This window comes from Diabrotica virgifera, chromosome 5, assembly GCF_917563875.1.
Source record: "Diabrotica virgifera virgifera chromosome 5, PGI_DIABVI_V3a".
Classification (NCBI taxonomy): domain Eukaryota; kingdom Metazoa; phylum Arthropoda; class Insecta; order Coleoptera; family Chrysomelidae; genus Diabrotica; species Diabrotica virgifera.
The window spans coordinates 111,463,344-111,488,052 of record NC_065447.1 but is presented as its reverse complement, the minus strand read 5'-3'; the positions used below and the strand labels follow the sequence as shown (position 1 = coordinate 111,488,052).

Genomic DNA, 24,709 nt, shown 5'->3' with positions numbered 1-24,709 from the left:
TCTATCAATCAACCTTCATCTTCTTTAGAAAAAATGCTCAACGAAGAAATTAAATGTATCTGTCATGAATCAATAAAAGAAATTTCAACATATACGATCTAACCTATCAAAATATCAAAGATGCCACAGACACAGATCCTATTTTATCAAGAATTAAATCTGATTTAAAATCAAAAAATCAAAATAAACATGACTTCACTTTAGTAGACGAGATCCTTTTTAAAGGTCGGAGAATTGTTATTTTAACTCAACTTCAACGACTGGTCCTATCAGAACTTCACAGAACTCACATAGGCATTACAAAGATGAAACAACTTGCAAGAAAGTATTGCTATTGGAAAAACATAGACAAAGACATTGAAATTATGGTCAAGTCATGTCAATCTTGCGCTGAAATTCGGAAAATCACCTTCAAAAGCCCCACTACACCACTGGGATACTCCAACAGAAAATTGGGACCGCATCCATATTGATTATGCGGGTCCATTCCAAGGTTTTTATTTCTTTGTTGTGGTTGACGCTAAATCACGATGGGCTGAAATCAAAGTTCTTAGGGATGCGATAACATCAGAAAAAACCATCGATCTTCTGTTAGAGATATGTTCTACTCACAGATATCCTCAAGTTATGGTGTCCGACAACGCTACAATTTTTGTATCAGTTTAAAAAATTTTCAAAAACCTATGATATTTTTCAAAAGTTTATTGCTCCTGGTCATCCTGCTACAAACGGCTTGGCTGAACGAAACGTTCAAACCCTAAAAATGAGACTAAAAGCTATGTCTACTGATCGTTTACCCATCAGTAAGAAAGTACAAGAAATTCTTTTAAAATATAGAGCGACACCACTTTCCTGTGGAAAATCACCAGCTGAAATGTACCTGAAGAGTTGTTTAAGAATCAAACTCGACGCACTACGTCCACCAAAACTTACCAGATCAGAAAATCAACCAAATGGTGCAAGACAGTTAAATGTGGGGGAGAGAGTACAAGTACGGTATTACCAAGGTAACCAGGAACTTTGGAAATTTGGCACAATAGTTAAAAAGTATGGATTGTTACATTACCAAGTCCAACTTTATGATGGCTATTGTCTAAAACGTCACATTGACCAAATTCGTAAAACCATGGTACCTAAAAAGAATGTGACCTTTTTAAACGAACCAGAAATAATTATTTATCAGCCACAGTATCAAGAACCCCACTGCATCTTCTGCCGTCTATCCAACGTTCAATTCCTCCAGTTCATTTACATCCAAACCCTATCAACGAAATGTAGATCCAATGATAGAACCTGATCATCCTGATAATGAACTGGTACCCATTAATGAACCTGCTGCGGTACCCATTAATGAACCTGCTGCTGAAGAACGTAATGCTCTTCCACAGTTAAGAAGATCTGAACGAATTCGAATTCTCAATTCAAGATTTTAGATTTAGGTTTTTAATTCTTTTGTATTTTGTAAGTTCAAAATAGCGTGGGAGACTATAATATCATCCCCTATTTTATAGTAGTTGTTATGTAATGTTATAATATGTCAGTTCATATTTTATTAGTTGTCAAAATATAATTATAGAAACGTCCTACATATTTCATGTGGAGATATAATACCTCAAACCTCATATTTTTTAATTTTGGTGGATTAGAATGTGAACATTCTGTTCAGCACTGATGATGATCTATGATAGATCGAAAACGTTCTGCATTTGCGATGAAGCCCTTTAATGGACTTTTAGTAACAAATTATATACCTTTTTAAAAGGATTTTAATAAATATGATTTTTAAAAAATATTAGACCTAAGGCCCACACTTAAAAGAATCATTACCTCCATGAGACTATTTTTATTCAGTTATCAATGTCCATGTCCAGCCGTGTGATGAATCACTCACGTTAAATATAACGTAAAGTTATCCTGTAGTTAAGTGAATCCTCGAATTGGTGTGATGTATCATTTAACTTAACTACTTGCGTTATTTCTTGACAGTTCTCAAGTTATCTGATGTATCAACTGTCACTTTATAACGCGACGTTAAACCTCAAGTTATGAGATAACTTTGTAGTTATGTACGGATAAGTTTATGTTTTGATTTGTTTTTAGATAGAAATCAAGTGAATATTTAACGTAGAACGCTGCTTCAGGTTGTTCCAGGAGCTTGTGCGACATTTTATTAATTCAATGAATCACATTTAATATCAAATATAAAGCAGCACGAAATTATATTATCAAAAACATACACCTAAGGTAACGCAGGTAATAATAAAATTAAAACAATTAAGAACGAAAAATAAAGCTAATAATTAATTTAAGAATGGAAGGGTAATACAATTTTAAAATTCATACAAAAATCAAATCGAGAGATGTAAATAAGTTGGGGTTATAAACGTAGGGATTTTAAGTAAAAGCCCAAGTAGCAATTTGTCGACGCGACAACGTTGTCTACCGCGTGGCAACGTTTTGTTACAACGTTGTTATTGCCTAGAAGACGACCCTATTCTGCACTAATTTGGTGGACGATTTTTGAGTTGTCTTGACGTTGCCTAGGCAACCTCCTATGAAGCAACATCGTTTCGTAAGCGTTGCATAAGACAACTGAAGCGACTATAAAAAGAACCTGCGCGTGCAATGGTTGCTCAAGGAGTCAGACTAGTTATGTTTTTTTACCTATATTTTTAACACCTGTATGGTGAATGCGAAAACCAAAAAGGTAACTATTTTGACATCGTATTAGGTATTTAAATTTATATAAATACATAAAGGACATAACAAAATTACCTGATCTGAAATTTATAAACGCATCTCAGATTACCGTCAAATATGGATATTTCACCTTTAAAAAACACACGCGCTACTTTTTTACGACATTTTTGACAAAAAATATGCAAATTTAAAAAAATCAAATTTTAATATAAAAGTAAAAATTTATGTTAAAGATGTTCTGTATAAATTTAATGCATTGATGGTGCTTTTAAAGGTATCAGAAAATGCCTGCATTTTTTATATTCTGTGTTTTCATTTTCTTTACATCCCAAAAATCTCAAGTAAAACCAAAATGGTGCATTAAACAATATTACCAATATTACTAAAAAAATACCTTATTACCAACCCTAGACCGATAAGACAACTTAGAAGTCCAATCGCCAACCAAACCCGGCCGCGCTGACTATCCCAACCATTTTAGAACGCACCCTCTTATTGGGTGACAGAGAGGTCATGTGACCAGTGTCAAAAGTGTAGCATTCTCCTTAACAGCGTTGCCACATTTAGGAGATTTCTACTTTTTTGGTAGATTTTTGATATTTTTTAAAATATTCTAGTAAGTAATATTTTTTAGTAGATTTTTGGTATATTTCAACATTTTGTTATGACTAAAATAAAATTTGCTTTTTAATAGTATTTACCCCATTTCTAAATTAATTTTCACACATTTGATTACAATTTCCCAATCCGAAAATAAGACCGAAAATAAGATTCAGGACGTAGATGATGAATATTACAGAGAAATGAAACTGGATTCTTGTGTAACAAACTTGCAGATTTCAAGTAACAGTGCAAGCAGTATTTCAGGTGTTATTGAAGAGTTCTGGCATTCGGTGAGCCTATTAGAAGCTAACGATGGAAAACTAAAATATCTAAACATATGTAACTTTGCAAAACACAGAATATTGTGTTCACGTGTTTCTAATGTTAAATGTGAAACAATTGTTTGAAGAATTTGATCCAGACATGCAGCTGTTAAAATTAGTGGATGAGAAAATATTCTAGTTGTTAAATGTACCTATTCATTTTTCTCGAATCATGAGGAAACTATAATAAGTATTTTTGAAAAATTTAAACGCAGAATGAAAGACTGCATTATTTAAAAAAACCAAAACGTTTCTTTTGAATGAGATATTTGGAATTAAAATGACACTACATTTTGTCTTTTTTTACATTTTGTCTTTTTTTCACCCCTGTAATTTATTAAAATAAACATTATAGAAGTTTTCAGGGACTTTCGGTCCTCTGAATAACTTAATCTTTCTTTCTGCGTTTAAATTTTTCAAAATACTTATTAGTTTTCTCAGGATTCGCAAAAAATGAAAACATTTAAAATACATTGAACATTTTAACGGGCGACATTTTGCGCCTATCCCCTTAAGTTAGCTGTTGTTTTTATTATCAAAAATCCCAAATATATCCCAAAAATCCTTAAGTATATTTTAGTTTTTGATTTAGTAGATTTTAGCTAAAAAATGGTAATTACCAGTTGTTGTTTTGGAATAATTAGGTTTCCAATTTTTTGGAATTCCTCTTGGGACAGTTAAGACGGATATGCAGATTACTGTATAAGTATACTGTATTTACATGGCCTAAAAAGAATCTACTGATTTTGTGAAAGCAAAACTACTGAAAGAGTAAAAACTGACCTGGCAACCCCGTCTAGCAAAGCTGATACAAAGATTGAAAGATTAAGGTTATCAAATCTACTGATAAAACAGTGGACAATGGAAACCAGCTATTAAAAAAACAAACAAACAGGTTGTTAAATAAATCGAAAATTTCCAGCAAAATAAAACATATAATAATAAGAAAAAAATAAGGTTATAAAGTAAATTCTTTTTCTCCTTCTAAAGTTGCCGCAAAGGTGTCACACACCTAGAACAACACCTAGGGTCGTGACAGACAACTTCAGAGTCGGCCAGAAAACCCAAATCGGTCAGGGCGTAAATTAGTTTAGCATTATAACGTTTTTAAGTCGTTGCGATTGTTGAAAAAACTGAACTGTGATATGTAGTTGTCACAATGGTAATAAATTAGTTGCTCGTATAACTAAAGGTATTACTTAAAGTTGTAACATCGTAATGTCAGTCGGGATAGGGGACGTTGGCTGAAACAACTGAAAATGCTCTCGGGCAACGTTATATACAGTGCATTTGTTTGTACTGACAACCAATGTGTCGAAAAATTGCTACTTGGGAGCACACCTACTTTTATGCAGTGTTGCCAGAGAAATTTTTGTAAATGCACTGGAATGACTGGAATAGTGACACAAAATATACTAAACCAGCACAATGTGTATAAAAACTACGTAAACGTCGTTTATTTGAAGCAACTTTCTTATATCACAAAATTTTAAGTTTTTACTTTAGGATACTTTAGTATCAAAAGTTTGGTTGTTAACTGTATCAAATTGGTACAATTGTACCAACTCTTGCAACGCTGCTTTTATGGTTATCTTCCCATCCTGTACTATGTTCCGATCAATGTCTCGCACTCACTCCAACGTGTACTATTTCTACATAAGGTTCTCTTTGTTACTTCAAACTTTGTTACTCAAATGTTATTTCTTTTTTAACGTTTAAGAAATAACTATCTCATAACGGTCATGGATACGTCACACCGAATTTAGGTAAATAGTTATGGAGATAGTTATCCGTCAGAGTTATCTTAACTTTAACGCAAACGTTATAGATAACTTCGGTCATCCATCACAGGGCTGAATGTCGAGTCGGACAGCTTTTCTAGTACGGAAAATTTTCGGTAGAAAGCGTTTCGTAAATATAGAGGTTTCTAAACTTGTGCGTCTGACAACTGGAATAGGTATCCTTGAAAGTTTGTCGGAAAATATTAGAAGAAAATTGTAAATATTTTTATCGAACAATCCTGCAAATAAAATCATATATAATCAAAACCTATATGTCTCAATCTTCCAAAAAAATAGACTGTATTGTACAGGCATATCCCGGTGCACACGTAATATCAAACCATGACCACATTGTGATAAACATAAAGATAAAATCAAAGATATAAAAACCGAAGAATCTTTGTGAAAAGCTGATTACAAAAAATTAATGTAAAGTGGATAATTGATCTAATGACAATACCGAAAATATAAACCAAACATAGATAATATAATAATAATTATTATTAACCACCTGTTCTAATGTACTGTTTGGCCAACCTGTGTGTGTGTGGATTTAAACTATTCAGGGACTTATCTTTTAAGAAACACTTGGTAGCCATAAAATAAATGGCACATATAAAGTTAAAGTTCGATAACTTACAGTTCAGGGCCTAGATTCCGTGCTCTGTAGATATCTACAGTCGCTTTCTGTCGATGGCAATTGTCATGAAAATATTTGAATTTTTAGTTTTAATTCAAATATTTTCTTGTTTTACTAAGTGTCACTTCAGCATCAATAGGGCTTTTCATCGATTGTCATTTGTTTCGAGCCTCTGTCAAATGTCGTATAATCCGTGTATAACATTAATATACACGGATTATATGAAATATGACAGAAGCTCGAAACAAATGACTGTGAATGAAAAGCCCTATTAGAGTATAACCTAGCAAAACTAGAAAATAATTCAATTAAAGCTAAAAATTCAAATATTTTCATGACAATTGACATCGATAGAAGGCGACTGTAGATATCTACAGTGCACGGAATCCAGGCCCAGGCCAGGATCATAGAGGTATATATTAACATAGAGGGAGCCTACCTTCCGCGCTTCCTGACGACAAGATCTCATGGACTGGTTTGCTGCATCTCTTTCTAACACATTGCATCGAAAATCAATGACATTCAGTGTGAATATAGGCACGGAAGAGGAGGACAACTGTAGCAGCTTTACTATGCGTAAGAGTGAAACAGCACTAATCCAAATAAAAAAGATGGTGTCGTCACTTCGCTCTGAATGACACTCTCTCTATGCTAATATATAACTCTATGAGAACATTGCTCACTCAGATATAACATCTGTAAAATGGCCAAAATGGGTAAAGTTGACAGTGCAACGTGTAGATGCTGGGAAAATGCAGAAAAAAGACTAAACATATTTTCTTTTAGATCTTTTAGAGCCTGACTAGGTAACAAATATCTCCCCTACATAGACAACCGGCTTTCTTAAAAGCCTAATTTTGTTTTTGGGACAGTACTTGAATGAGAAATGATTTATGAAAACAAATAAAAGCAGGATACGTGACTATAAAGTGCTTCATGATTAAAGTGAAGATACGCAGGCAACAGAGGTATAAAAAGTGTCCTGAGAGTGAATTTCCCGAACGAGATTGAATAAGCAAGGCAGAGAAAGAAACCAATATAAAAATAATAACAATAATATTTAAGATTTGGTTCCAGTAACACAGAATACGACACATAATAAAAATAGCATAGGCGGGTATTAAATAGTAAGGAGCAGGTACCGTACGTCAAGGAAAATAAACTTGTACGTCAACAAAAGATGGAAATATATTAAGTTGTGAGATAAAAAGGAATGAAACTAGTGGAGGTGGGAGATTTAGCTATAAAAGCCTATAAACTTGCATTCTCTTTGTTTCCAACCTTGTTATTAGCGCGCTCATAACTGTATATTAATTTAAATCAAGTAAAATTTTGATGATTTAACGGTCGGACGATTTAACGGGATAGTCGGTATTTCAGTTTTCATTTAAAATTATATTACAATACGCTCGAATAATTTAAAAATGAGTTCTTGTTCTTTATTTAAAATATTTCATATATTGTGATCTTAATTTTTCTCGTAAGAGTATATTTCGTATGATCTAAGCAAAATTATATTTTTACCTCTAGTTTGTACAAAGATTTTCCCTTCACTTTCTCTAATGTAGATGTGGTATCATAATTTCTAATATCTATTCTGAACTGATTTTCTTCAATATGCAATAGTTTTTCAAGGCTGATAAAATAGTTGGTTTCGTCAATGCCGGGAGTAAAATCCAACTCCCGACTAAATTTTTTGTAATGCGTAGGTGCTCTCATACCAAATTCTGGATTTCTTGTTAATAGTTTTTTAAATATCTCTTCTAATTTATCGGGTATTTTAAAATGCTTCAATGGTAACTTCTCAGTGTAGTGTGATTTAAACCTATAATCATAGAGTTAGATTTTAGCTTACAAATGTAAAAAATTTAAGATTTTCAATTTTTTACACTTAACAAACATCTATACCTACATAATTAAAAAAATGATTAACCGTTGTCGTTTACATAATATAAGGAATTATCAAGATTGAATGAATGGAACAGAACAACTAGAACGGGACCCTACAACATTCACAAGAAATAATACGAGGAAAGTATGAATTCCATATAAACGGACTATCAGAGAAACTTAAAACAATAGGAAACAAATTCAACATTTCAACAACATTCAAAACATTGAGATCTATTTTATCTCAAACTAAACCTAACAATTAACATGAGCATACAGAGAATTGTATTTATAAAATACCTTGTAAATTCGAACACTTTTATTTAGGTGAAACATCATTAACATCAAGACCATGAAACGTTAGAATAAGTGAACATCAGTCTTATATTAAAAATAGAGAATTTGATAGATCTCAAATAAATGTCAACACGCATGGGACAATGAACATACAGTTCAGTGGAAATATTCAAGTATAGTCCTAAAAGAAACAGATAGTAAAAAGAGAAAAATCAAAGAAGCGGCTCTAATTATGCTAAATGAAACCAATTGTGTCGCAGATTCCTCGGTAGAATGCAGTAGGATGTGATTACCGATATTAAAAGGGGAAGTCACTAGAAAGAAAATACCACGATTAGTAAGTCAATAACATATCGAAGATAGTTCATTTATCATCATTCATATTTTCATTCATCGATCATTTATATTTTAGTATTATTGATATATCTATGTATTATTAATTTAAAATAACATACCTACATATAAGATTTGGTGTAAGTTTTGAGAGTAAACTGAATGTAAGACCAAATACAAGTAAGACCATGTCGGGATAGTATCATGAGGTTTTTTCCTGGTTTTTCCTCGTGATTTACTATGGAATCACTAACACGATAATTCTACTGTCACCATTGCATGTGGTTGTCTTTTTAAAGAAAAATCACATGCTATGATTTTTGTGAGGGATATTCTTAAAGTTACTTTCATGTAATCGAATGAACTAGCTTTCAATAAAGTCGTCCCAGGAACGCAATTCATAAATATTGGCAATATCGTTTTAGAGTCTTCTACTTTAAAATGTAAATATGTATGTCGGAACTGCTGATACGAATCAGTCAGATTAAAATAAAGTAATAGAAGAATTTTTTTACTAACCACCAAAATTTTTTTTTACCACCGAAGTGAAAGTAGAAACGTCAATAAAATCATTTTTCCAACTTGTATTGCGGCTTATTGCCCAATTAGAATAATAAATTACATAAATGCCACAACGAAATAGCTTCAGAACAATAATCTGAAAATAACTTTCAGATTATTTATTTTTCAGATATTTAATTTCAGATTATTAAAATTTAAATTTTGCTTAAATTGTCTCGTAGAATCTGGTATTCCGATTGATCATCACTGGTTTCCATTAGATGGACCTTTTATCGTAGACTTTTTATAATGGTAGGTTAGCAAAGTATGCTAAATGTGCAGTTACTCGAGCGCTGTGGGGACCTATTGGGTTGTGATTATTAGGTGTTAAATCCAAAAAAAGTTAAGTAAAATTTTCCATTTTAGTGGGGACTTGCCATTTTTTAATTTAATTTTCCATTTCCAACAATCGTTTTTTCCGATTATAGCGCCATCTATCTATAATTCGAAAATATGTTTCGAATAAAAGTTGCTTATTTTTACGTAAAGAATCCAAATCTGAAATAAAAATCGGGGGCTCCTATTTAAGATTTTAAAGTAACCCCCTACCCCACCTACCTGAGGGTCGTGTTTGGTACCATTCGATAGATTTTTCAAAAATACTGAATAAGTGCATTTTGCAATTTTTCGATCTGATGTTTACTTTGCGAAATATCGCGGGATTTGTATTTAAAATTTTAAATTTACCCCCACCACTCTCCGTGGGGGTCATGCTTGGTATCATTCGATTTTTGATTTTTGAAAAATATTGAAAACGTAGTATTTAGTTTTTCGATCTGAAGTTCATTTCGCGAAATATTCGCTTTTTTGTGAAAATTTTGACTCGCACATTTCCTTACGGCCCGCTCAAATCGTCAAATTTTTGAAATATACACTTGTTTGCATGTACCTACTTAACTTACCTTATCTTAATCTGACAATTTCGAGTATTTTTAATGATAGATTTTTTTTGCGGGCCCCCTTGAACTCCTCTGTGTTAAGAGAATTTATGGTAGGGTACATCTGCAGGGTACCAGGTTTCACCCCATATGATAATCTGACGCGCTCGAGTAACTGCAAAAACCCCCGCTTGGGCTCCCCTACCATAAAAAAACTAAGTTATTTCTAAAAGTATTATAAAGGACTTACTCTTCTAGCTTTTGTCCTGGCACAATATTATCTTTCATATTAGAATATATTGAATAAGCATCTGGTATTGGACTAACATAATTTTTCGAATTTGACTTTAGGAAAGAAAATTCAGAGACTGACTCCACTTCCTAAAAAAAAATCGACTTAAAAAGTAAGAAAAGGTGTATTTAAAATTGTATTACATTAATATTGTAAAATAAAGAATAATAATAAACGCGAGAAACCAAAAGAATCGATGTTTTAATCATTACTAGATTTATAAATAGAAATTAGATGTATATTGAAATTTTTAGAAAACACTCTCCAATCACTAAGGCCGTTCGCACATGGGTCGATCGAAGACACGTCTCGAAGTTCGCGCGTGTTGCTCGTCTTGTACGAACCCTGCGCGGCCTTACTCTCCGCACACTAGTCGATTCAGTTTGCTCACGTCTTTTAACCAGGAAGAACTCATTTTTATATACCAACCAAAACGACTATTTCGATTTGTGAAAAGTTCGGTATTGTTACATTTTTAATATAATTTGTATAAAATGAGATTGTACAATTGAGGGTATTTTTCTACTTCCCCAACGAATTTTATATTAATCACCTAGAAACAGAAGTTCAATGTTTTAAGAATTTTATATTACAAACAATATATTTTTAAAAAGCTTAGTACTACAATCAACGAACATAATATTTACCGATCTTTTCAAAAACTAAAATTTAATTTAGTGCAAAAAACAACAAAAAACGAAGGAAACAAATAAAATAAACTAAAAGGAATTTGAGTGTTGGGGAGAAACTAGTGATGTAACGAATGTCATTTTTTGAACATTCGCGAATACGAACGCGAATGCGAATATTTGCTACCGACATTCGCGAATGCGAATATTCAGTTTTTTTTTAATTTGTTTCTATTTTTGTAATGTTTCCTAAACTTTTAATGAAAAGTTAATTGATATTTAGTGTACCTAAATCAATCTGAATCGTAAGCTTTATTACATAATGCCAAATAATAAAAAAAGTGAGAGCTGATAATGTGATTATGATACAAGGTTAAGTTCTATCTATCTATTGCCCTTCATTTGTCCAAAGTTGAACGTAGGCCTCCCCCTTATTTTTCCACTCTTCTTGGTTCAGTGCTAATGCTATCGATCTGGTCCCTGCGTATCTTTTTAGGTCATTCGACCATCTCGTCGGTGGTCTACCCCTTCCTCTTTTGTAGTCCCAAGGTCTCCAGTGAGTTATCGCTTGATTCCACCTTCCGCCTCTTTGTCTGCTGTTGTCCCCTGCATATTTCCATTTGAGAGTAGCTGCATGTTTGAGGTTAAGTTAACTTTTCTTAATAAAAAAAAATGAGAAGTGAATAGATTTTGATTTTATTAACCTAATATTATCTTAAAATTATTTTTTTTCTGGTTTTCATATTCGCAAAACATTCGCACAAATTTCGCGAATGCGGATGCGAATGCGAATATGCAAAAACATGCGAATATTCGCGAATGCGAATGCGAATACGAATATTCGTTACATCACTAGGAGAAACCTGAAATCGATGAGATCGATTTGATTGAAAATTTGACAATAAGTAGTGGATAGCCTAATGATCAAAATCTATATGATGGCGAAAGGCGCTTTTACCATGGGGGTGGTTGCCACCCGATCTTGGGGGTGGAAATTTTTTATTATATTTTTACCGCAAAAGTTGATAAAAATATTCATTTTAAGTAGAAAATGTTCTATACATTTTTTTGATAAAATTAATATTTTTCGATTTATTCGCTATCGAAAGTGTTGGTTTTATATCGAAAAAATCAATGTTTTTCGATATTATACTCATTTACGAGTATTTTTGCCGTAGAAAAATTTTTTCAAACCAAGTTCTTGGGAATTAAATAACCCACAATTTTATATTTAAACAATTTTTCGTATCTCTGATGTTAATCTTTCTATTCTGAAGAAAATGGCATTTTTTACCAAACTACAAAAATTAGTTATTCGCTTTTAACTCCAGTTATTTAAAAACTAATTATTTTAAGCCAATCAAACTTCTGGAATGTATTATTAATACATAAATAAAGAAGTATGAATAAGGTCAATGACTAAAAACACCGCTAACTTACATTATTGTGCTTCCAATTGGATTTCTCCTTTTTTTTCAAAAAAATATATTGATTTTTCAACCGTAACTTTTTATTTTTTATCCTAGAAAGTTTGGCAAAAAAGAATTTTGTAGGTTTCTACGAGATCTACAAGGCTATTAATATTAAATCCTTTTAAAATCCTCAGTCACAAAAAGAGATGACTGTAAAAGGGTTGGTAAAGGTGGTTTTTGCATGTTATTACAAGTTTTAATTGTCAATTCCTCAGTCAATTTTTGCTATAGAAAAAATTTTTATTCTGAAGAAAAAGGCATTTTTTACCAAACTACAAAAATTCGTTATTCGCTTTTAACTCCATTTTTTTTAAACTAATCATTCTAAGCCGGTCAAACCTCTACAACCTATTAATAATACATAAATATAGAAAACCAAATACGGTCAATGACTAATTTTAATTATAGTGGTAAGTAGGGGGAGGCTTCCGAACACTTTTTCGCTGAAAAAATATGGACTGACATTCTTTTCATAATAAGTCACTTAATTTTTGAGCTAGAGACTTTTTTTATTTCTATAGATAGATATTTTTAAATACTTTAAATTAGTTTGAACAAGTTATCCTCGAAAAATGCAGTTTGCCCGTCTTTTGAGTTTGAAACTACAATATTTAGCATTTGACGAAGAAGAGCTAACATATAATAAAGTAGAGCTCGATTACTATTATTCTTAAAGCAAATTAAAAAAAAACTGTTTTGTTAATTTTTTTCAAAAGGTTCGTTTTTGTTAAGCAAAGTTGTTTTGATAAAACGAAAACTTTTTGAGTTATTAGCAGAAAACTGATTAAAAACATTGATTTTTTCGATATAAAACTAACACTTTTGATTGCGAATAAATCGAAAACTATCAATTTTATCAACAAAATGTATAGAACGTTTTTTGCTTAGAATGAATGTTCTACCAACTTTTGCGGTCAAAATAAAATAAAAAATTTCCACCCCCCGAGATGGAAACTCAACGCAACCACTCCCATAGTAAAAGCGCCTTTCGGCCTCATATAGAGTTTGATACCTGGACTATCTACTACTTATTCTCAAATTTTCAAGCAAATCGATCTATTCTGTAAAAATTTCGAGGTTTTGTCCTATTTTAAGCTTCCTTACTTGGACTACTACGCAACTAGACTCGAGTCCTCAACTACGAGCGTTGACCCGTGTGCGGACGGTCTAAGTCAAATATGAAACAAATTCCTCCAAACAAAATTACGATGAATGGTCTGAAATTATTTAAATAAAAAAATAGTACGCCACTGATAAATTTCAAATTAAAAAGTATTTTTGAATTCCTCGTTCAATTGGTGACAAAAAATCTACCTTCCCTTTTTTCCTACCACGCGCCGTTTTCATGAAAAAATAAAACGTCTTCACGCTTACAAAATATTCAACGTAAGTTTCTCTGTGAATAGAGAAACTTATTTGGAATAATTTGTAAGCGTTAGATGTTTTATATTTTGCATGAAAACGGCGCGTCGTAGAAAAAAAGGGAAGGTAGATATTTTGTCACAAATTGAACAAGAAATGCAAAAATGATTTTTTCTACGAGCGTGCAAAAATGTCTACTTTCGCGCACGCATTTTAGTTTAGAAAGTTTAACTTTTCCGCACGCGTGTTACTTTTCCGCACGCGTTTTTTACTTTTCCGCACGCGTATTAATTTAGATATGTTAATATGGCCTTAAAGTAATTATAATACATGCAATAAACTAATATTTAGATATTATTTACTAATTTATTTCAAATATATCTTATTGTGTTCCTGTTTTAAAGAAATTAACGCGACAATTCGATGAAATAAAATTATTTTGACATAATATTCGAAAGTCAAATCGGTAGACAATAACAGTGGTTTTGAATCATCGTCATGGAGACCAAGATCGTCGTCATGCTAACTAATTATATTGAAAGTTTGGTTTTGACAACCTTGTCAAAGAAATAATTTGTGTATGTATTTTCATATTAATTAAATTAATTGATTAAGATTTGGTAATTTTTTAAAGACTCTTAGAAAAAATATTGTTCCTAACTCTTGCAGAAAGTCATTCTTTTCCGCACGCGACTGCAGTTTGCCGAACGACGCGAAGCGGGGGTTGTTAGGAAAATAACTATTTAATTTGAAATATGTCAGTGGCGTACTACTTTTTTATTTAAAAAATTTCAGACAATTATCCGTATGCCCGGCAATGGTGAATATAAAATTCTTAATTGTAGTCAAATTCAATGTGTCAAAAAATGCACAAGAACTACCCTTTAAAACCCACCAAATTTGATTTGCGTATCTCCGCCGGTTGTAGAGAAGTAAATAAATCATCAGTTTGTAAAAAAAAATTTTAACACCCCCTATCTCGGGAAAAAGCATTTACGAATATACGTTTGTCAAGCAAACTGTCATTATTCTTTTATGTAGAATTACCCCTTAAAGTTTGTCACACACTTACAATGTCACACATTTAGAAACACTCTGTATATAAAAGGTGGGGCATTAGTGCAAAGAAGTCCAATTACTAGTTTGTCGTAAGAGATACGAAAAAAAGTTATTGAAGTAAAAGTTAGTGCACAGATCGGACCATGATTTAAAAATATTTTCAAATATACAGGGCCACCCGTATTGGCAGGGTGACGCACACTTATTTTTTTAATGAAACATCCTCTATATTTGTACATTTTTGGGTTCCCCTCGATGTCTTTTTTTTTAATTCCAAGATTTTGTAATATTATACTAGGTAGTTTAAAAGATAATTACGTTTATTTGTTAATGTCGTAGCAACATTCACACCCTGTAGAATTGTAGTGATTTGACATCAAAATTTCTATTTATGTTGAAACTATTTTTAATGTGGGCAGTCTACTATTGTTAAATATTATTAATATAGCGATTTTAGTATACTGAGTTGGTCGAAACTCGGAATGAGTATTTCGACGGTTAAACTACAAAACCTCGTAAGTCGATTTTTGTTCCATAATTACTTTTATACTTTGTTGGTTTATACTTTTACATATCTTTTAAACTACGAAAGCTTGTAAGGCAATATTTAAATTTAATGGTACTAGCGACATCTACAAAAACCTCAAAGATTTTCAGTTACAAAACCTCGTAAGTTGCATTTTTATGAGACAAAACCTCGTATGTTTAATGACAGTTTAAGATTTTAAGTAACAAAACCTCGTAAGTCGCTCTTTGACAAAAAAACAATATTACTGAATTTTACTTAAAGGTAATGCAGCGATTCTCAATCTTTTTGAGTCATGTACCACCAAATTCTTTGTATTATTTTAGGTACCACCTAACTGAAATACGTATCTAGCTAGGTGATCTAATTAACTATAATAGTAGTGCTAATTTTGGCTGTTTTTGTGTTTTGTGTACCACCTCAAATAATGAATTGTACCACCAGTGGTACATGTACCACAGATTGAGAACCGCTGTGGTAATGGAATCGTTACCTAAAAAGAACCCTACACACACAAAACGAATAAATTGAATCTTACAGAGAAGAAGCCCAAATGTTTTTCGTCTTGCCTTAAAGTTACTTACATAAAATTGACTTACTAGGTTTTGCAGTTTAACCGTCGATTTTCTGAGTTTTCTTAAATTGAACACCGTGTGTTTTAGTATTGTAATGAAATGATATTTTAGGATTCCTACTTTTCTATTTCTTAACCATTCCCTATACCTAAGTGCTTTAATTTGTGAGGTATTCTTGATTCTTTATGCCAAGCATTAATTGCAAGAAAAGTTACATCAAATTTTATCAGGTGTGTGCTTAGTCCGAGGACCAATAAGCAAAAGCTGGTGTTTCCGGCGACTTCCAAATCAGGTATTTCACATTCCACGCGAAATGCATTGATTGAAGCAGCAATTTTCATTTCCTAAACTATTAATGAACGTCAAAGATACGCAATAGGCATTTTCCTTGATGCCCAGAAGGCTTTCTATATCGAAAAATTACACCGTTCTGGACTGCCTATAACATTCATCAAAATCATACATTCCTATCTCTCAAATCTGACCATTCGAGTCAAAGTCGCTGGACTACTATCCACACCCTTTACTCCACAAGCTTGAGTCCCACAAGGCTCAGTTTTAGCTACAATTTTATACACCGTATACAATGGTGACGTCCCTAACCCAATTAGACGAACCGAGTCAATTCTACTTTTAGCTGATGATACGGCCCTTTTTACTGCAGGCACTTTAAGAGGCACCCGTGCGGAACCCTCTGTATTTGATAGAGCACAAACATTGCTAGACAAAATGGTCAGATGGTGCAATAAGTGGAAAGTTACCCTCAATCCCACTAAAACCCAGATGATCGCCTTCAGACATCCTAATAAACAACCTAACGAGGAGGCTAGGATAACCATCCAGGATGAGAGGCTTGAATACTTGGGAGTCCACTTTAATAAGGTCTACTTGGGAGTTCACTTTAATAAGACTCTCAACTGGTACACTGACGTCAAATACACCTTAGAAAAGGTAAGGAAAAGAGCTTGTCTCCTTGGAGAGCTTTCTGGAAGGTTTGGAGGCACGTCTGGCAAAAAACTTATCCATACTTACAAAACCTACATAAGACCCAACATCGACTACAGAGCGTGCCTTTACACACTACTAAAACCACACATTAGTAGTCGAATTGCCTCTACAGAACGTAGAATCCTAAGAAAGTGCCTCAGGAAGGAGCGGTGGTGTCCGTCTGCATTAGTACATCCACTCGCCAAAATACCTAAATAAGCTATAGATCCGTTCTCTCGGTAGCAAGTACGTTATACGTACTATCAATGGCTCCAAAATCAGAGCCAAAAACATCCTCAAAACGCCGTGCAATAGGCGCGGTAATAGACTTACCAGGACACCCAAAAATAAAGTTTCATTCCCTCCAGCCAATCTTCTACAATTGGCTAGAAACGAACTTCCTGATGAGTTCTACGAAATACTAGAAAATACTTCCCTAATATATCGCAGATAATTTAAGCTGCATCCCTAAATGCTGAATCCAAGAGCCGTTTCTACTACTAACAGCTGCCTCCGCTGGACTGCAGGGTTGTCAGGTTACAAAGGTCAAAAGTCAAAACACATTACTTCTTCCTGTGCTTTCTCCTACCTTCCCACACACTCCCCTCAAAAAAAAGGAGTTCCCGTGCCCTGAAGAGGCATAGGCCTAAACGGGGATTAAATGACCAGTCTCAAGTCGAAATCAGGTATAGTAGTTCTTCACGGACTCCCCCAGAGTCACCTGCACTCTGTGGACCCGCGCGTTGCACTATTTTGCTCAGTATGCCTTGTCTATCCTTATCATAAAATAGGAATGGTTAAATGCTCGAATATATAAATTTTAGGAATAAAAAGCAAATATAGAGCACTGAATTTTATTTAAGCTTGTCCAAGTATACTTTTGCTCCTAGAGCATCTTTAGGGGCATTTCTTCAAAAAAAAGGTATTCTCGAATGTAATTTAGTAAATGAATGGTGGCAACTTAAATTAACATATAAATATCTAACAAATATACTAAACAAAGGACAAACAGATAAATTTGAGTTCCGGTAAACTTCTACATTTTTTGGTGATGGATGTACCTCCGGGTATACAGAAATAGTTGCTAAATAGAAGCGAAAGTATACTTGGGCAAGATTAAATAAAATTCAGTGCTCGATATCTGCCTTTTATTACTAAAATATCCTTATTGTGTCGATGTTGGGGAGTCCCTCCTGCTGTGATTGCCATATTAATCAAGTCCTCATTAGAAAAAATCATATTAGTAATGGTAATCAGGCAACTGGAACTAAAAAATAGTATAATATCAAATGTTTAAGCAAATTTAGTGTCATAGCCAACTAGGTAGAATATTGTATGTTTTTATTAATATTTTAAGCACCAACAATCTTAACTACGTAGGTAGGTATTTTGATATGTCATCCAATATTAATAAATTAAGGATCAGTCTATATTAATATGTATTTTTTTTTTTCGAAAAATTATTTTTGATTGAATATTTTCACGGCCGCCTAATAAAATTTCACGTAATTTTTATTGCAATTAATGTTTGCCTTAAAAAGTCACGAATAACTGAGAAATTAATGCACGTAGGTATAGAGAATGCTTAAGAAATAAAAAAGTACCATAAAATATCATTTCATTACAACACTAAAATACGGGGTGTTCCAATTACTCAGAAAATACTCATTCCGAGTTTCGATCAAACCTGTATACTGAAATTGAACATTTCGCTATATTAATAATGTTTAACTATCGTAGACTACATTAAAAATCGTTTCAACATCGCTACAACAATCGCTAGTACCATTAAATTTAAATATTGACTTGCAAGCTTTCGTAGTTTAAAAGATATGTAAAAGTATAAACCAACAAAGCATAAAAGTAATTATGGACCAAAACTCGACTTACGAGGTTTTGCAGTTTAACCGTCGAAATACTCATTCCGAGTTTCGACCAACTCATTATACTAAAATCGCTCTATTAATAATATTTAACAATAGTAGACTGCCCACATTAAAAATATTTTTATCATAAATAGAAATTTTGATGTCAAATCACTACAATTCTACAGGGTGTGAATGTTGCTACGAAATTAACAAAAAAACCGTAATTATCTTTTAAACTACCTCATATAATATTGCAAAAACCGATATTTTAAGAAAGAAGACATCGAGGAGAATCAAAAAATGTAAAAACATACAGGATGTTTAATTAAAAAAAAAACATAAGTTTGTGTCACCCTGTCAATACGGGTGGCCCTGCATATTTGAAAATATTAGAAGGAGAAAGAAAAGCTACGTTGTTGTACTAATCCATATATTATTGGAAACGTTTCGTTTTGTGTTTACAAATCAGCATCAGTCCATATATGTGAGGTAATATGATTTAGATCAGTCCTTCTTAAAATACGTGTCGCGACCACAAATGGGGTCGCGAGATTTTATTTATCTTTCGTTTATATTTATATAGGGTCGCCAGGAAACTCACAATCATAAATGGGGGTCGTGAATGAAAAAAGTTTAAGAAGCCCTGATCTAGATGGTAAAGGCAACAGATCTGAACAAATGGCCCTCCAATTAAAGAATCACATTAAAAGTGAGCATGGTAATTTATAATAAGCACGAAATTATTGTTTAATATATGATGTGACATTGGTGATTATTAGAACATCAAGTGGTTCACAGTGTGTGTACAATAATTACACTTTTAATGTGATTTTGATGTGACACAACCCCCAGGATCTTTAATGGAAAGTGGGGTTGAGTGATACCTCATTTTGAAGGTCATTCAATTACCTTTTTAAAAATACCGCATACTGATATTTGTGTTTAGTACCTACTTTTGGAAAAATCTTGGACTCAATACTGTAAAAAATTTTGGAGTTCTGAACTCGATGCTTAATATCTTTACGATTTTGCTTGATTTTTCCAAAAATACTTCAATTCTCTAAATTCTCTAAATATTCCAACACTCAAAAAAATTCAATTTTGAGATCAATATTCCAAAAAAAAATTTTGGGAGTTCTGAACTCGATACTTAATATCTGTACGGTTTCACTTGATTTTTCCAAAAGTACTGAATGGAAAAATAACGTATGTGGTATTTTTGAAAAGGTAATCGAATTATCTTTAAAATGAGGTATCACTCAACCCCCCTTTCCATTAAAGATTTGGGGGTTGTGTCCGCCCCCGCTAGAGGGTTAATGTAGTTTAGTTAAAAACTGGTGTACAAAATGTCCCCCTCACAAATAAATTTGATGTGTTTTAATTTATTATTAAATTATTTTTAGATTTTCTATAGGGACCAAATTATAGGGGGTGGCAACTTTTCAAATTGACACCCTATATATTTTTAAAATTGTAAGTTGTACTAACTATTGTAATTAGATGAAAACTTTTTCTCTTTCTCCGAGTAAGTAATAAAATGGGATATACAAGTGATTCGCTGTGTTCGAAATAAGCCCTTATAGTGATATCTACTGTTGCCGATGGTTCCAATGGGATTCCTTTCACAAATTCTTTCTGAAGGCTCACGTGTTTCTGTAAAGTGTTAATTTGGATAATCTTTAGAATCTCAATTTTTTTGTTCGTAACGTTTTGGATACGTAGCGTGGTTTGCATATCTGTTTTCACTGGAACTTGTAGTTTTTGCTCTGTATATTCTTCTTCATTACATATTAACACTGCTTTGATTTCATTGTTGTTCTTGAAAATTGACCTAAAATGGTAAATAATATTTTAAAGCTTAACGTTTGTCGACGTGGAATGAAGTAAACGTTGTATTTAGGCATAGGCGTAACTAGGGGGTGGTTTTGGGGGTTATAACCTCCCTTTTTGGATGCATTTTGAGCTCTATATACTTAACACCATTATTATTCCATACCCCCAGTAGTGTAGGAAACAAAGGTTGAACTTTGCAAAACAGACACAAGTCCGGTTTTATTTTTTTTCTGGTATATCAAGGGGTGCTTATTATAGGACTAACTTTTTCTGAAAAAATTTCGCCCCGGAACCCCCCTTTTCGCCCCTTTAAAGGGGGTAATTTGTGGTTTTTGCGAAACGTTGCCCTTCCTGTACCTTCTACAAAAAAATTCTTTTATAGAAATATGAAGAGGACTATATTTTCTACGAATTATTTCTGACAGAATCTGTCTATCATCCACCGTTTAGCGGGGGTGGCGCCCCAAAGTTGACAAGTTTAAAAAAAATGTTTTTAAAAAATATATATTTTTCCCTAACTGTAACGAAAATTAAGAAGAAATCCTACGGCAATTATTCACAAATAATTGGTTGATTTTTGGTATAGGTTTCACTTAAGGGTAATTGCCCTTTTTTTAATTACAGGGTGTTACATTTTAAAATATCCCTTTTTATACCATCTGAACCGTTTATGCTAGAGTAAAAATACTTTCAGCGATTACCCACGTTCTCGTGCTATTTACAAATTTGTATAATGCACCCCCATTTTTCCCCGGAACCACCCAAAAAAAAAGAATTAATATATAAAGTGATTTTCTTGGAATCCTTCACACACAATGTCCTTTATTAATATGCTTCATATATCATTTTGTGCACGTTATTATTACCCATGCATGGACACTAAAAGCGATTTCCTAGTGCAACCCCTGTAGCCAAAAAAAAAAAAATAAAATGGGGGGTTGAAATTTTTTTTTGTTTTTTGCTTTTTGATCCTATGGGCATATGCTTCATCAATAGTGCTTTTCAAAAATATATATGGTTATTGCAAGATCCCTGCGGAAACCACCCCTATCCTTGAAAATATACTGCAGAAACTACCCCTATCCCTTGGCGAGCATGTTTTTACGATTTTCTCATTACCCATGCATTCTTTTTAAACAAAACTTATACAAGGTTAAAGACCATTATTTACTCTAAAAATTAGATCCTATTCATTTTTTTCGTATAAGCAACCGTTACGGCACAGTGGCGCCGTAAACCTCATATATACTTTGGCGGGCTCCAGTTTTTGTTTTTTTTTTCGTTATCTGTTTGTTTTATTGATAAAGTACTTATGTGAAATAAAACAACACAGTGTAACCTACAAATTATGACTTATGCACATTTTACAATCTTTGTGCCCCAAAGCCACAGTGGTCGCCCAAAATCAATTTTTGCATATTTTCGCCACCTACACGCATTTTATTGCATTAATGCTACCTTAATAGCACAATATTTATCCTTAGGTGGTCGCTAAGCAGTGGCGGATCCAGGGAGGGGTGATGGGGGTGATCACCTCGCCCCCTCTCAAACCAAGTGATATTATATTTAAAGATTATAAAAATATTCTTTTATTTTTATAGAAATTTAGAAAATTGGCACCCCCCCTCTTAACGATGCTGGATCCTCCACTGTCGGTGAAGCATAAAAAGTACGCCATTCTTATAAAAATAATAATTTAATATAAGTATTTCTATAAAAATTAATGAATATTTTTGTAATCTTTGAATATAATATCACTTGGTTTGGGTGTGGGGGGGGGGAGGTGATCACCACCATCACCCCTCCCTGGATCCGCCACTGCTAAGCGACCACCTAAGGGTAAATATTGTGCTATTAAGGTAGCATTAATGCAATAAAATGCGTGTAGGTGGCGAACATATGCAAAAATTGATTTTGGGCCACCACTCGGGGCGCAAAGATTGTAAAATGTTCATAAGTCATAATTTGTAGGTTACACTGTGTTGTTTTATTTTACATAAGTACTTTATCAATAAAACGAACAGATGACGAAAAAAAAAACCAAAAACTGGAGCCCGCCAAAGCATATATATAAGGTTTACGGCGCCACTGTGCCGTAACGGTTGCTTATACGAAAAAAATGAATGGGACATAATTTTTGGAGTAAATAGTGGTCTTTAACCTTGATAAGTTTTGTTTAAAAAGAATGCATAGGTAATGAGAAAATCGTAAAAACATGCTCGCCAAGGGATAGGGGTAGTTTCTGCAGTATATTTTCAATGATAGGGGTGGTCTCCGCAGGGATGTTGCAATAACCATATATATTTTTGAAAAGCACTATTGATGAAGCATATGCTTATATGGATCAAAAAGCAAAAAACAAAAAAAATTTCAACCCCCCATATTATTTATTTTTGTTGGCTACAGAGGTTGAACTAGGAAATCGCTTTTAGTGTCCATGTATGGGTAATAATAACGTGCACAAAATGATATATAAAGCCTAATAATAAAGGGCATTGTGTGTGAAGGATTCCAAGAAAATCACTTTATTTATTAATTCTTCTTTTTTTTTGGGGTGGTTCCGGGAAAAAAATGGGGGTGCATTATACAAATTTGTAAATAGCACCAGTACGTGGGTAATCGCTGAAAGTCTTTTTACTATATCATAAACGGTTCAGATGGTATAAAAAGGGGTTTTTTAAAATGTAACACCCTGTAATTGAAAAAAGGCAATTATCCCTATGTGAAACCTATACCAAAAAATCAATCAATTATTTGTGAATAACTGCCGCAAGATTTCTTCTTAATTTCCGTTACAGTTAGGAAAAAATATATATTTTTTAAAAACATCTTTTTTAAAAACTTGTAAACTTTGGGGCGCCACCCCCGCTAAACGGTGGATGATAGACAGATGCTGTCGGGAAATAAATCGTAGAAAATATAGTCCTCTTCATATTTCTATAAAAGAAATTTTTTTTAAAAGGTACAGGAAGGGCTACGTTCCGCAAAAACCACAAATTACCCCCTTTAAAGGAGTGAAAAGGGGGGTTCCGGGGCGAAATTTTTTCAGAAAAAGTTAGTCTTATAATAAGCACCCCTTGATATACCAGAAAAAAAAATGAAACCGGACTTGTGTCCATTTTGCAAGGTTCAACCTTTGTTTCCTACACTACAGATACCTTCAAAGTAGACGTAACCCCCCCTTAGGATCATCCTGGTTACACCTCTGTATTTAGGTACCTATATCAATTTATTAAAATTCTTAAAATTTATCCACGAGGAAGTGGAAATTGTACAAAACGTTTTCGGTCAAACTAGCCATCATCAGTGTGAACCTGGAAATAAGTAAACCACTTAAATTAAAAGCAAAAGGGTGAAATGTTGACAGTTCAAAAAATAGAAAATGTGGTTACTTACGTCCAGTGTACAAGTAATTGAAACTAGCCACTTCAATAGGTGTAAAAACCTCGAAATTACATTACTGCTACATTAGACATTAAAAAGTAGTCGACATTGAGTTGATGTCTTAAGATTTTTAAATTATCATGTGGATGTACTTCATCCTTGCTCGAAAATTGCACAAGGTAGTGCACAAGTGAGAGGTTAACGACCAACTGATTGATAGAAAGTTGGGTGTCAGAAATGTATGACAAGATGTCACAGGTAGGTGGTTTTTCGTCTGTCATCCGAAAATTTAATAAAGAAAATTACTTTTTTATTTAATAACCTATATTGAAAATAAGAAAGTATTGATAATATTTATTTTGAATTCCAATATGTAAATAAAAGTTAATGATAAATTATCACGTGTTTGTAGGTAATTTGTTTGCGTACAATAATTTCATTTTGGCAACCGATTAAACAAAATCAGTTGTTGTCCGTTGTTCTCATGTAGTTTCGAATGTAAATTTTGCTTAATATGGCTGTACAACTCTGATGAGACCCAGAAAGGACGAAACATCTGATGCATACTGTTTTGATATGTGGTATTAGTAATTATTATTAGCTGAAAAACTGCTACCTAGAGTATGAACCTATCACAGACTTGACCAGAAAATAATGTGTCTCTCTCTAAATACCCTGCCACGTAAAATGGTATCCGAGCTTTCGTTGCTATTTTT

At 33.1% G+C, this 24,709-nt stretch overlaps 1 protein-coding gene across 2 annotated transcripts in view; it reads right to left on the bottom strand.

The window, feature by feature from the left end:
- The window catches only part of LOC114332347 (putative helicase mov-10-B.1), a 196,204-nt gene that overhangs the window by 89,089 nt on the left and 82,406 nt on the right, over positions 1-24,709 (bottom strand). For both annotated transcript variants that reach the window (XM_050650230.1, XM_050650228.1), the window contains 3 exons: positions 20,265-20,607; positions 10,257-10,387; positions 7,572-7,872 (listed from right to left, as the gene is read on the bottom strand). In XM_050650230.1, the coding sequence (XP_050506187.1) occupies positions 7,572-7,872; positions 10,257-10,387; positions 20,265-20,607 (775 nt within the window). The remainder of the gene's footprint in view (positions 1-7,571; positions 7,873-10,256; positions 10,388-20,264; positions 20,608-24,709) is intronic.